This window comes from Solanum pennellii, chromosome 6, assembly GCF_001406875.1.
Source record: "Solanum pennellii chromosome 6, SPENNV200".
Taxonomy (NCBI): domain Eukaryota; kingdom Viridiplantae; phylum Streptophyta; class Magnoliopsida; order Solanales; family Solanaceae; genus Solanum; species Solanum pennellii.
Window position 1 is genome coordinate 53,259,208 of NC_028642.1, and position 13,713 is coordinate 53,272,920.

Below are 13,713 nucleotides of genomic sequence, written 5' to 3' on the forward strand. Positions count from 1 at the left end.
GGGGGGGGGGGGGGGGACCGATAGCGATAGAGGTGGCAAAATAAAATCTAGCCCGTCGAATTTGTTTAAGTTTGACTCGTTTATTCATTAGCTTAACACACTATTAAAAATTATTTTTGATATGTAGTTCAAATTAACTCATGATATTCTTATCAAAATGTTCTTAAAAAACTTTTTTTTATAACTTGATTATATATATATATATATATATATTATAGTCATAAAAATAAATAAATAAATAAATAAATAATTTTATTAGCTACTAGAATAGTTTAAATGAACAAATAAAACAATTAATCTTAGTAAAACTTGAGTTGGATTGAATTGTAACCCATTATATAATTCATTACCTACCTTGTTTTGACCCAATTGAATTGAATTTTTAACTCGATTGTTTTTTTTTTTTACAAGAATGATTAAAATAAAAGTTGAATGTCTTCATTGAGTTAATGAGGCCTTTAAACTTTTTTATATATAAGAATGAAATAACTACTTGCCTAGATTTACTCCACGTAAATTACTTGTTAAACAAACTCTTTGAATAAGGAGATTTTATTAGAGAAAATAAAGGAATAACAAAATGAAGCTAAACAAACTCCTAGAATCAATAAGGAGATTTATTAGAGAAAATAAAGGGATGACAAAATCCTAACTACCAGCTGGTCAAAGCGCTCCGTTTCAAAAATAATGTACCTATTTCTCTTTTAGTTTGTTTCAAAAAGAATAATTCCCTTTCCTTTTTTGTAACACTTTAACTTTGATATGTTTAAGACCACAAGATTAAAGGGCATTTTGGTAACTTTAATTCACAACCACAAGATTAAAAAGTCTTTTTTTCTTTTCTTAAACTCTGTTTCAAGTCAAAGTAGGTGTCATTTTTGATACAGAGGGAGTATTTGTTAGTATCCAAAATAAATAAGGTGTAACGCAGGAGCTAAAGCAAACCTCGAAAGACTATGAGTAAGAAGATAAATGAGAAATATATCAAAAGACACAAAGATTTGACGTGGTTCAATCAATTGATTTATGAGCAATTCACTATAAATAAAAGGGTACAAACCTCTATTTATAGTCCTAAACTTTTTCCTACAAAAAAAAGGAACATCTATTTATAAAATCTTAAACTTTTTCCAAGAAAAGAAAAGGACTAGCCAAATCTAGAGATATTCTATTTTTATACGAAAAAAACCTATTTATGATAAGAAACTCTAGAAAAATAATACCCAACAATATTCGCGTTAGTGAATAAGGTAAAATATAGAAAGGTAACATTGAAGATAACAATTCCTAATGAAGGGAAAAGTTTAGTTTTATAGTTTAGGATTGTGTTTCCTTTCTGTGTAAAACAAGATAAGTAAAACAGAAACTTCAGGCAAACAAATAAGATCTTGGCTATCACCTAAAGTATATGTATAATGTATATATACCAATAATCATACATCATGTTTATGATAAGTTCCGTATGAAATCTTAAGTGGCTCAGTTAATTGACTATCTAAATTTCATCTTGTCAGGGATGTTTCAATTCTACACCATGTAATTCTCTTCCCCGATTATTATTTTAAAAAAAAGAAAAGAAAAAAGAAACTTGTGAAGTTTATTAGTTGCTGTACAAAATACTTCCTATTTGCCAATTGGTATGCTATGCTACTTTTAGATTTTACCATGATTTCATCTCCTTACTAAAAAGATGCAAATGAAATGAATCTTTTTTAATACTGCTACCAAAACACTCAAAAAAAAAAGGTATTAAAAACAGAGAAATTTTCTCTGCTTTTTGTAGTTTAAGAAGCATCATTAGAAAGTGAAAAAAAGAAATGAAAGTGCCATATAGAATGATCATGACCATGAAATACTTACAAATATGGAAAAACAAAATCTAACAATCTATAGACTTTATTTCATGACCTGTACTACTAATATTGAACAACAACTATGTAGCTAGTTATCGCCGACCGACGTAGATAGGCTGCCCTGAGTTCAATCCAAATCTTGATCTCGAGTGTTGCCTTGTTACAACAATTACCTCCCTTGCTAAAACTGTTTTCATTTCTGGTTGCTTTACAGACAAATCAATTATATAGTTCTTAGACACTTCTTCTTGTTTAATCTTCTTTACTTGGCTATGTACAAGATGATATCCCTTGTAGTTTTGTTCCAACATTGAAATCCCTTCTTTCTTTGCCATTATGTTATTCTTGAAGTGAACAAATAGCTACTGTATTATATAAGAGTTTTGAAATGTTTGTGTGTTAATATTTTTTTTTATATAGTAAATGAGTTTGGTCTCAAAACACTTAAGAGTCAATGGTAAAAGAGTGGGAACGAATCAGAATGTGGAAATTGCTAAGTTTATTGCGAATTAAATGGATAAGTTTTAAGACTCTTTATATATAATAGGAATAATTTGACCGAAGATTAAGCTACTTATAACCCCATCACCTACTTGTCAAATTTTTATTCATCATTATCTATTTTTTAATTACTACTATTCCGTTCCTTTTTACTTGTCATATATATTAAAAAAATATTCCTTTCATAGAATAATAGATGTTCATTATACTATATTGAAATGTTCAGATTCACTTTTATGAAATCAAATGATGATTTTACACTTATTTCCTAATTTAACGTTGTCATTAATTATAATCATTCATCTATTACATTTTTCAAGATATTATATTTATATGTAAAGGGTAATATAATAAAATTACCCTTCTATTTATAATTTCTGAAAAAATATGCAAATTCAAAAGTGAACAGTATTTTTGGATAGGGAGAATAGTCCTTAATTTAAACAGTCAAGAGAGAAATTATTATCTTTTTTCAACTTTTCCCTTAATATTAATCATTCTAAAATTAAGAGACCCATATATAAATAAAGATTAAAATTTTTAATACGAAATATATTGACCTAACAACACTCCTTATAGTAATTTCTTTTTAAAAGTTGTGTCAAACCTTATAATGACAACTAAAATGGAACGAAAAGAGTATTAAGTAAAATCTTGAAAACTTTATTACGTTTCCAAATCGGTAAATGCGATATTTGTTAATTTATTCTTATAGTTTAATAAGTCGTAGAACTTATTTATATTTCTTCTCATTCTATAGTAATTTTCACTTTTACCACAAAGAAAATAGTTGTAATTGTTTTCCGATAATCTGATTCTTGGAGCAGCTCGCACACCTTAACTAATTTCATAAGTATTTGAACCTCTAATCAACCAGTTCTGACCCAGAATTTTAAAGTTATGACTGATGGTTTGCCTTTAATGTATAATTACTACAATAATAAATATAGATGTAATGAGTCCTTCAACGACATCTATATCTTTTAACTTTGGGTGTACAGTAGTAGATATTTTAACTTATATAAGATTAAATAAATAGACATATTTGTCTTATATGATGCCATAAATAACAGTTTTATATCTTATATGACATCCTACGTGTATTGTGCCACGTAGGACACATATACATACTTGTTTAATTTTATATCTACAACTCCAAACTAAAATTAGGATAATTTATTTTTACCTTTTTCAAATAATTAGCATCCCCTTTTAGTAGCTTGATTTATGTGAGTTTTGCAAGAAACATATAATTAGTCTCAAATGCGACTAAAGAAAAAGGGTTATTATAGATTAATGATCAAACTATCAACATATAAATAATCAAATTATGATAAATTTAATCTTTGGAGTAACTAGTATATTGTTCATATAATCAATGACTAGTTGTTTGAAATTAAATAGTTAATGATGGTGGTAATCTTTTTACGCGTATGTAATTTCAATGTGCTCACTAACATGTGAACATTGGACTGAGTCGAGTCCTAGGTTTGGGTGACCTTGGTCAAAACAAATATTTTATGATTTGATTATGCACTTTTGGACTATGGTACTATATTATTTGAATAGCACCATGACATGTGAATGGTTCGGTGTAGTGGATGAAGTTGTTCTTTACTTAATTAGAAATCTCGAGTTTGAAATTTGAATATAAAAGAATTCTTGACAGGAAATACTTTCCACGAATAAAGCCATATGCAACATAAATTTGAAATAATTAGACTTTAATGCGAATATCAGTGTGCGAGAAATATAAAATAAGACATATGAAAGGAAAATCTTCACTTTCTAGAAAGAACAAATATTCAAGCCCACTTTTGTTATTTATTGGATACAAAAGTTGAAACTTTCATCCTTTAGATAATCGGTTTTAAGTCCTATATTCCTATAAGATTGACATAGTAATAAATTTTGACTTTTGAACAATTAGCTTCCTTGGTGCCAAAGTTCCTTTTACCAAACTGGTGGATGATTTTCGGGTGCGGATCGCGTGTATTTCAATACATTTTAAATATCTTTAATTCAAAACTATCATATTCAAAAGATTTTCTGTCTGATTTAACAATCAAATTGAAACGATGAAACGGAGAAGTGACTTAGCCAACAATAGTCACGCAAATTCAGATTTTTTTGAATAAAAGTATGTCACGCAACTTTGATAAACCTTCATTCAGCAAAGTAGAAAAAAGTTTGTCACACTTCAAATTTCCAAAACTCTTTATTTTGTAAAACGGCCCAATACAAATCACCTTACTAATTGAAGGCTTTGAAAGGTTCTCCTCAATTGAAACTTCCAAACAAAAGCATCATTGGCCTTTTACTATTCCATTATTCTTATCTTAGAAAATAAAAAAAAAACATCCTTTTTGTTTAAATCCCTGATAACCCGCAATAGTTACAACCTTTGGACAGTCTCTGCCCCTGGGGTGAACACTCTGCGACGCAACGCACTGAGTAAACCGTTCACCGTGTAATAGCTTGCAAATCATAAAGGGGATGTAAACTTTACTAGACAAACACTGTACCTTTATTCTCTATGACAATGGCTTGTGACTTGTGAAGAACAATGTCCATTCGTTTATTGTAGACTTTTTTTTGTTTGGTCCGCATGTATTTTATTTTAGTTATGATTGTAAAATAAGATTTATAAATTCGAATTTATGCCGAAAGATGGATGGAAGAAAGAATTGAAACTTGTTAATGGACAATATGATGTCACCTAAATTAGTGGTCATAAAAATTCTAAATATGCCAAAACCGAGGAATTTTCATAAATAACTATAGTTTATCTTTATCTTATTCATAAAATACAAAACGTCTTATTTATTTCTGGTGTTTTTATTAAAAGAGAGGACACACATAAAAATAGCATACCATTCCCTGTATTTAGCTTCTAGTATGAAAAAAAAAAGAGATGTAACCCAATAAAATAGCTATCTTTTTTCCATATTTACGCAGTTGACAATTCACAAAATCATTTCTTCTTATTTTCTCTTTCTATAACTGCCAAATAATAATATTCCTACGTATAATTGACATTTTCTCCATTCCACTTTTTTTTGTTTATGAAGAACAATAAAAATAAAATTATAGTTTGATTTTATTTACTTCTTAGAAAAATTCGAAAATGTTCAAGACATTTTCTATGTCCTCCCGTATGGGAAGGGACTTGCAGAGGTACAATGAAGGTTGTCGTCAAGTTGTTGGGTACGTTATTAAGTGAATTATCTCGATATTAAAATTTGAAATTAAGCCTATCGTGAGATTATCTGTTTCATTTTTTATATCTCGATTTTATATATATGCTGCTGCAGATGTATTCCATACAGATACATAAAGAGTTACCAGTCAGGTTATAATATTGATGATTTGGAGTTTCTATTGATCAGCTCACAAAAGAGTCCGAGATTGATGTTCCCTAAGGTACATTTTTTTTCTTCCTATTGATTTTCGTTGATTGGATAATTGTTTTTATAATATATATGTCGATGTTATTGGTTTTGTAATGAAATTACAGGGTGGTTGGGAGATTGACGAGTCGTTAAAAGATGCAGCTTTACGAGAAACCTTTGAGGAAGCTGGAGTTATTGGCGATGTTGATGTTCAGGTGAGAGTCGATGAAACTTAAATTTTCATAGGATCAAAATAGAAACTTATTGGTTTTTTGGAATGGTACATGTAGTCGATTCCAATTAATTTAAGATGTGACGGAGTTGATCTGTTTGTCTGTTGGATGCAGGACTATTTAGGTACCTGGAGTTTCAAAAGCAAAAGCCAAGGCACATTTCATGAGGGACACATGCTGCCTTTGCTTGTCACTCAGGAATTAGATGAATGGCCTGAGAAATCTGCTCGTCGTCGTTTATGGGTTTGTTTTTTTATATCTCAATCTCTAATTACATCAGAGGCAGATTCAAAATTTTTAACTCAATGTTGGATTTGCCTCATTGTAAGAATCATGTGTTATTAATATCGATGACTCTGTTCACTAAAACTTTTAGATAAAAAGCAATTGATTTGTATCTGTCTAAGTCGTGGTGAACAGAGTTAGTCTGTACTTATGCTGGTGGAAGGTAACAGAGTGTTATGATTAAATTTGCAGATGAAATTTAACGAAGCGAGGGAAATATGTTGGCATCCATGGATGAAGGAAGCTTTGGATGTTTTTGCTTCTAAGCTTGCTAAGAGAAACAAAGAAGAGCCTCAAACATTATACCCTTTCAAGGAATTGTCAAATGAAGCAATGCCAAACATTGATACAACTGCAGTAGCTAACCAAATGTATAATATTGAAGAACCAAGAATGGACAATGTTGATCAAGCTAATCCTTTGACTTGTGAAGAACCAATCATCAATCCAATCTTTGTAGACGATTCGATGTTTAACGAGACATTGTTCAATGAAGATCTGGGGATAAGCCATATAGCTACTACATCATTGTTCAATGAAGATACAAGAATAAGCATTGTTGCTCATAGCTAGCAACTAAAGGAAGGAGAATCATCAACAAGCTTAGGAAGCAACAGTGGCGGATCTAGTATTTAGACGCTAGTTGTGGATTTCTAAAATATATCTTAAACTCTATATATACGCTTGTTTTTTGCATATGTATATTTGGTTTCATCCTGAACTTCTATTGAGTTCTGCTGAACGTGTAATTAGATCCGCTGCTTATAAATAAAAGTAGGCAGGGGATAAAGAATTGGGGATGCCTATTGTAAATAGATTAGGACTTAAGGCTGCATATAACTTTCTTTTGTTGCTTGTTGTAAATACTCCTTGACCAATATATTATGAATGTAGAGACTGACATTGTATATATCAGTTTATGTGCATACTTTTCTTTTTAGTTCGTGCTTAAAGGAGTAATACTTCTAATATAGACTGATATTATATACGCAACTTTCATTTCAGTTTACGTGCATACTTTCCTTTTTAGCTCATTTCGAAAGGAGTGATGATATGCTTAAAATGTAGAGACTAACATAATATATATACAACCTCCATTTCAGTTCACGCGTATACTTCACATGTTCTATAAGTTTTACAACCACGCAATATTATATCATATTTTACACTATAAATTTCAAAATAAAATCTTCGTTTCTTCATAAATTCCGTGTCAATTCAAATCATGTCACATAAACTGGAATAAAACAACCTTTCATTCCACTCTCTCAAACTGTCAATTCATGCAATTGAAGAAAGAGGAGCTTAATGTAGGAACACAAAATTGTCTTTGCTTCATTCCTTAATTCACTGAGGTTCATACATAGTTTGATTAATTTAATTGTCTTCAAGAATCATATGATATGATTCCTCGTACATGTTTGGTGGGACAAAAATAATCTGTTGATGTACCAACTCAATACATGGTTGATGAGAATGAAAGAACACCTAACAAGAGAAGAATAATTATTTTTCCATAATCATATATATCACTTGTAACGAAATTATAGGTGAATTTCATTCATAATCATTAGTTGGTAACAAAGTAAAATTAGTGCTAATAATTAACTTGCTACACATAGGAATACTAATTTTATCTACTAAATTGCCTACTTTTGTCTTGCTCTTGATGATGTAGTCAGGATTTTCACTAATGAAATTTAAGATATCAAAAAGTAAATATACCACCCCATCCATTACTATCTAAAACATCATTTATCCTTTTCGTGTCCCATAATATAAACCAATTAACTAGACTAAACTTTTAACTTATGTCAAAGATGTGTCGACACTTGTATATATTTCAAATTAAAATTTGACTTTTATGTACAATATAATTGAGACGGAGGGAGTAATATTTTTGGAACTAATTAAAATCTTCACTTCACTAAAAGAATATTTACGTTAAATTTTGTTGCTCACTATTTGCTTTGTTGAATCCAACTATATATCATTATTAGTTGGTAAATTAGACAATTTCATCCAGTACAAGAATTATATTGTCTTTCATAAGAAATCAATTAGTTGGATTTCTTGTGCTTAACATAATACTCGATTGAACTAACTAACTTGTCATAATATTGTCAATTTTTATCTTAATAAAAAAAAAGCCTTATAAAATGTCTCTTAACCACAAGCAATTAATATATTTTAATATAAATATTAAGTGCGGATAAATTTTATTATCAATGCCTTCAAAGCAACCACAATATATCAGTGAAGAGAGCAAATATTGCTTTTCCAGTAGTTCTTTGAATATAATGGGGGTTCAATATTCTCTCTTCTTCTTCTTTTTACTGTTCTTTTCGAGAATCGTTTGGTACACAGGACAAATATAAATAATTTTTTAAAAAAATATTAATTATTCAGATTAATTATTCCTATCCAAAGATGAAGTAATGACAAAAATAATTCTAAAATCACTCATATTCTCTTTCTACTTTTAATAAAATAAATCAAACAATTAATAAAAAATATATTAAAATAACTAATCTCAATATAATTTATTCGCAAACTCAATCGAACCCTAAAAGTTGAAATACTTTGCGATGGAATGTGAAAAAAGAGTGAATGTACCATGTAAACAGTTTAGGGTTCTTTATAAATATTTGTTTTTATATTACAAAAGGAGGGAAAGGAAAAAAATAAAAAATACAAGAGAAACAAAGAATGATGAAATATTATATTTACTTATTCCTATTTTTGGACAGACGTATATAATAGTACTTCCCTTGTGCAATAATATCCATGTGAGAATGTACTTTTGTTTCCCACATTAATTATTCATAACATGACTTGCTCTTTCTTTTTTTTTTTTATACGATGCTAAACGTTATTTTAATTAAATTTTGAATTTATATCGAAAAGTTTGAGAACAAAATGTGTTATGAAGATCGTTTTGGATTTGTTGGGTCCTTAAAAGGACAAAACATGCAGAATTGGCTCCCACACTTCTTTATAATATCAAACATATCCTATAATTATAAAAAGGTTTTTAATATCTTTTAATATTTGTCTTCATCTTCATTTCACTAATTTTATTTAGTAACCGTGTTATGTAATAAAAGTTCATCCATTTAACTGAATGATAATAGTTATAAGATCAATGATGAAATTTACTTATTTTTTTTACATATTTAAATATTATGTACAATTAAAGAAATCAAGACATAAACTAAAGCTATTCTACTCTAAATGAAAAAATAAAAATAAAAAAGCAATAAAAAAAAGGAAGAAAATCTGAAGAAAAGTTCAAGACTTTGACACCTTTCTCTTGAGAGCATAGACACTATCATGACATCCATCAACACCATAATTACTACCTCATTTACCACCTAAGTTTTTCTCTTTTTTTTCCTGCAAAAAAAATATTTAATAAAATAAGCATGAATATAAAAAATATTTTATATATAATCTCGATAAATATAATAAAAGATGGAACAAGTGGTACGAATGTGAAGATAGGGAGGGACTAGTGGCTACAGGAGCGGAGCTAGGATTCTTACGAAAGGTGTTCAAGTGCTAAAGTGAAACTATTTTAAAAAGTGAAATTCTTTTTTTGTTACTGGTGAGATTCAAACACACCGATATTTAAATTCGTGTGTTTTTAATCTTTCAAGGCACCTAAAATTATTAGGCAACATCATATTATTGTGTCAAGGGTGTCCCGAAATATGTTATTTAACCACTTTATTTATTATTTTACTTATCTATACGATATAATATTTTGACTAAAAGTATCCAATTGGACACCCTGACACTAGGGTGACTACGTCATTGAGTGGCTAAGATAAGAGTTTTTAAATTTTAAATTAAAGCTATTGAGTTTTGTCAAATCTATAAATCGAATGTTGGCACCTCCACTATGCTACGAAAATGAGTGAAGATAAAGTATGTTAGAATGTAAAAATTTGAACTTGTATTTTACTTAGTTTTCAAAAAAAATTTAACCAATCGAACACGGAAAAATTAAAATAAATCATACCAAACACATCCTTAGAACAAGTATACATTTTTTCATCACTCCTACAAGAACACCATTCTTTCTTCTCAGTCTTATTCTTGTGCCTCTGCTACTACATTTCTCTCTGCTATGAATTTCTAGCTTGAGCCATATTCAGCTAAAACAAATAGCACCATTTCAGTTTCACTGTCAAATTTGAAAATGGTGTTGTTAATCATCTTCATAATTCATGCTTTGATGTTTGTGTCAGCTTCGTCGGATCTTAGCTCCGACCGAGCTGCACTTTTAGCATTTCGCTCCGCCGTGGGTGGTCGTACATTTCTATGGAACACCACCATTACCTCCCCATGCAACTGGGCTGGTGTACAATGTGAAAACAACCGTGTTACAGTTCTCCGGCTACCGGCGTCAGCTCTCTCCGGTACCCTTCCGGTGAACACAATCTCCAACCTGACTCGTCTTCGTACACTTAGTCTTCGTCTCAATCGCCTTTCGGGTCCTCTCCCTTCTGATCTCTCGAAATGTGTCGAGCTCCGTAACATTTATCTCCAGGGTAACTTTTTTACCGGAGAGATTTCTTCCTCCTTCTCCGGGCTTCACTCTTTAGTTCGGTTAAATCTCGCTGATAACAATTTTTCTGGAGAAATTCCATCTGGGTTTAACAGTTTGACTCGATTGAGAACATTTCTACTTGAGAAAAACCAGTTTTCTGGATTTATGCCTGAGCTAAAGTTTTTCCCAAATCTCGAGCAGTTCAATGTGTCTTTCAATAGATTAAATGGGTCTATTCCGAAAAGTTTGGAGGTAATGCCTGTTAGTTCTTTTACTGGGAATTCTCTCTGTGGAAAGCCTATTAATGTCTGCCCAGGTAGTAAAACTCAGCCTGCTATAGCTACTGATGGAATCGATATTGGGAATTCAAATAACAAGGAGAAGAAGCTATCCGGTGGAGCTATTTCCGGTATTGTCATCGGGTCTATTGCTGGATTTTTCATTCTTTTGTTGATTTTGTTTGTGTTAGGTAGGATGAAAACCGGTGATAAAACAAGGGCTCTTGATGTTGAGACAATTAAGCCACCTGAAACAGAAGTTCCCGGGGAGAAGCAGATTGAGAAACCCGAAAATGAAGGTGTAAATAATGGGAATTCAGTTGCTACAGCAGAAGCTGCTGTGGTATTGAATAGTGGTGAAGAGAATTGGGGAGGAACTGGGGCTAAGAAAAAGCTTGTGTTTTTTGGAGATTATTATAAAGCATTTGAATTGGAGGATTTGTTGAGAGCATCTGCTGAGGTTCTTGGAAAGGGGACACTTGGAACAGCTTATAAGGCAGTTTTGGAGATTGGTACAATTGTTGCTGTTAAGAGATTGAAAGATGTGTCAATATCTGAAAGTGAGTGCAAGGAGAAAATTGAAACAGTTGGAGCAATGAATCATGAGAATTTGGTGCCTCTCAGAGCTTATTATTTCAGCAGGGAGGAAAAACTTCTTGTCTTTGACTATATGCCAATGGGAAGCTTGTCTGCTCTTCTTCATGGTAAGTTATAGTAGTTACACTCTTTTTATGTCGATTCATGTTGTTCGAACTCTATAAAAATGTTACCGCGTTTGTGCCAAATCGTCAAAAAATGCATTACTTAGGAGGATTCGACATGCACTCAGCAGTATGGATCCTCTTACAATACACTACCTTTTTGGAGGATCTCTTATGCACTAAGCAGCATGGATCCTCAAAATATTAGTACCTTTGGAGGATCCAACATGAACTCAGTGGCATGGATCCTAAAAAATCACTGTTTTTGGAGGGTCCGACATGCACTGTCAATATTTTTAAATAGTTCAGGCAACGTAGCTAGCAATATCTGGTGTTTTACTTGCTTTTCCCTTATTCAGTAGATACACTATGTCTTCTTCCAGGTTTTGACATTTTGTTAAGAGAGATTAGTTTGACTTGTTGCTAACAGTGTAACAGGCAATGTCTGTAGTGTTTGGCCCCTAAATCCAATGAATATGTGATCCTAGAATTAAGCATTAATTTCTTTTCATTACCTTAGTCTTTATTATGTAAAAGGATGCTTCTAATATAAGAAAGTATGTTAAATCTGAAGTTGTTTGTAATTAAGAGCAATAAGTAGTACTCCATTTCATTTAGTGCTTTCATCATAGCAAAAGGGTCCTTTGTTGTTTTATAGATGTCTATATACAGGCACACATAATCTTTCACTTGGCCCTACATTAGTAGGGTCTACCATCATATGTTCTTTTTCTATCTAGAGCATCTGTATAGGACTAGAATTTTGAATCTCCGAAACTAATATTCAACTGGTGATTAGGTTCCTGGCATGTGAATCTTGAATGAATATATACATTTTTCGCCTTTGGTATACTTGAAACTTGTTAACGTGACTAAGAAGCTGCAATGAGCTGTATGCTGCAACTCTTTTTTCTATTCACTACAATTTCTTTAATTTACTAGGAAGCAAGGGGGCTGGCAGAACACCATTGAATTGGGAAATCAGGTCCAGTATTGCCCTCGGAATTGCACGTGGCATCGAATACCTGCACTCTCAAGGTCCTGATGTCTCCCATGGGAATATCAAGTCATCCAATGTTCTTCTCACCAAATCATACGAAGCACGTGTCTCAGATTTTGGCCTGGCTAACTTGGTTGGACCGCCATCCTCCCCTACACGAGTTGTTGGATATCGTGCTCCAGAGGTAACTGATCCTCGCAAGGTTTCCCAAAAGGCTGATGTCTATAGCTTTGGAGTATTACTTTTGGAGCTTCTTACTGGAAAAGCACCTAGTCATGCCCTCTTGAATGAAGAAGGTGTTGATTTGCCAAGATGGGTTCAATCTGTCGTTCGTGAAGAATGGCCTTCTGAAGTTTTTGATATTGAGCTCCTCAGGTACCAGACTGCTGAAGAACAGATGGTCCAACTCTTGCAGCTAGCAATAAATTGTACAGCTCAATATCCCAATAACCGACCTTCAATGGCTGAGATCTCTAAACAGATTGAAGAGCTTCAACGTCCAACCTCACACTGATAAACAAGAACTCTCTGATCTTGCCAATGCAACAGAGTGAACTGGCCATATTAGTCCCTCGAGATGTGCAGTAATTAAGCTAAACTCAGATTCATCACCAATATACTGAGCCAATTCTTAAGCATATTGAACTTGTTGTTTGTTAGGGGAGGGGTGTCTCATCGTCTTTCAGTTTGAATAACTGATCATGGCCCCTTTTCCTCTATGTTTCTGTAGTAGACTAGTGGTTACCCCTTTCATTTTCCTTTAGATGAGGGGCCAAAGCCAATATCTGTACCATTTATTCCTGTTGGATGTATAATGCTTTCCGTAATTATTACTGCTTCTGCTTTTACTTTTGCCTTTTCAGTTGCAACTGTCATGGCTATTCTGTGTGTATATGGGTGCATGTGATTCTTGAC

The 13,713-nt window shown here is 31.8% G+C and overlaps 2 protein-coding genes across 2 annotated transcripts; both read left to right on the top strand.

The window, feature by feature from the left end:
* Positions 1 to 5,237: 5,237 nt before the first annotated feature.
* LOC107023066 (nudix hydrolase 18, mitochondrial-like) lies at positions 5,238 to 7,187 on the top strand. Its single transcript, XM_015223613.2, has 5 exons — positions 5,238 to 5,561; positions 5,669 to 5,777; positions 5,872 to 5,961; positions 6,094 to 6,222; positions 6,457 to 7,187. Exons 1-5 carry the CDS (start codon positions 5,482 to 5,484, stop codon positions 6,835 to 6,837), a joined length of 789 nt encoding a protein of 262 aa, XP_015079099.1. The 5' UTR covers positions 5,238 to 5,481; the 3' UTR covers positions 6,838 to 7,187.
* Positions 7,188 to 10,225: 3,038 nt separating this feature from the next.
* On the top strand, positions 10,226 to 13,660 carry LOC107023065 (probable inactive receptor kinase At1g48480). Its single transcript, XM_015223612.2, has 2 exons — positions 10,226 to 11,801; positions 12,741 to 13,660. The coding sequence occupies exons 1-2, from the start codon at positions 10,469 to 10,471 to the stop codon at positions 13,310 to 13,312; spliced, it is 1,905 nt and encodes a 634-aa protein (XP_015079098.1). The 5' UTR covers positions 10,226 to 10,468; the 3' UTR covers positions 13,313 to 13,660.
* The last annotated feature ends 53 nt before the right edge of the window (positions 13,661 to 13,713 follow it).

Coding starts and splice junctions, on each gene's coding strand:
- LOC107023066 (XM_015223613.2), top strand. CDS start 5,482: ATGTTCAAGACATTTTCTATGTCCTCCCGTATGGGAAGGGACTTGCAG. Junction 5,562..5,668: donor GGTTGTCGTCAAGTTGTTGG/GTACGTTATTAA, acceptor ATGCTGCTGCAG/ATGTATTCCATACAGATACA. Junction 5,962..6,093: donor TTGGCGATGTTGATGTTCAG/GTGAGAGTCGAT, acceptor TGTTGGATGCAG/GACTATTTAGGTACCTGGAG.
- LOC107023065 (XM_015223612.2), top strand. CDS start 10,469: ATGGTGTTGTTAATCATCTTCATAATTCATGCTTTGATGTTTGTGTCA. Junction 11,802..12,740: donor CTTGTCTGCTCTTCTTCATG/GTAAGTTATAGT, acceptor TTAATTTACTAG/GAAGCAAGGGGGCTGGCAGA.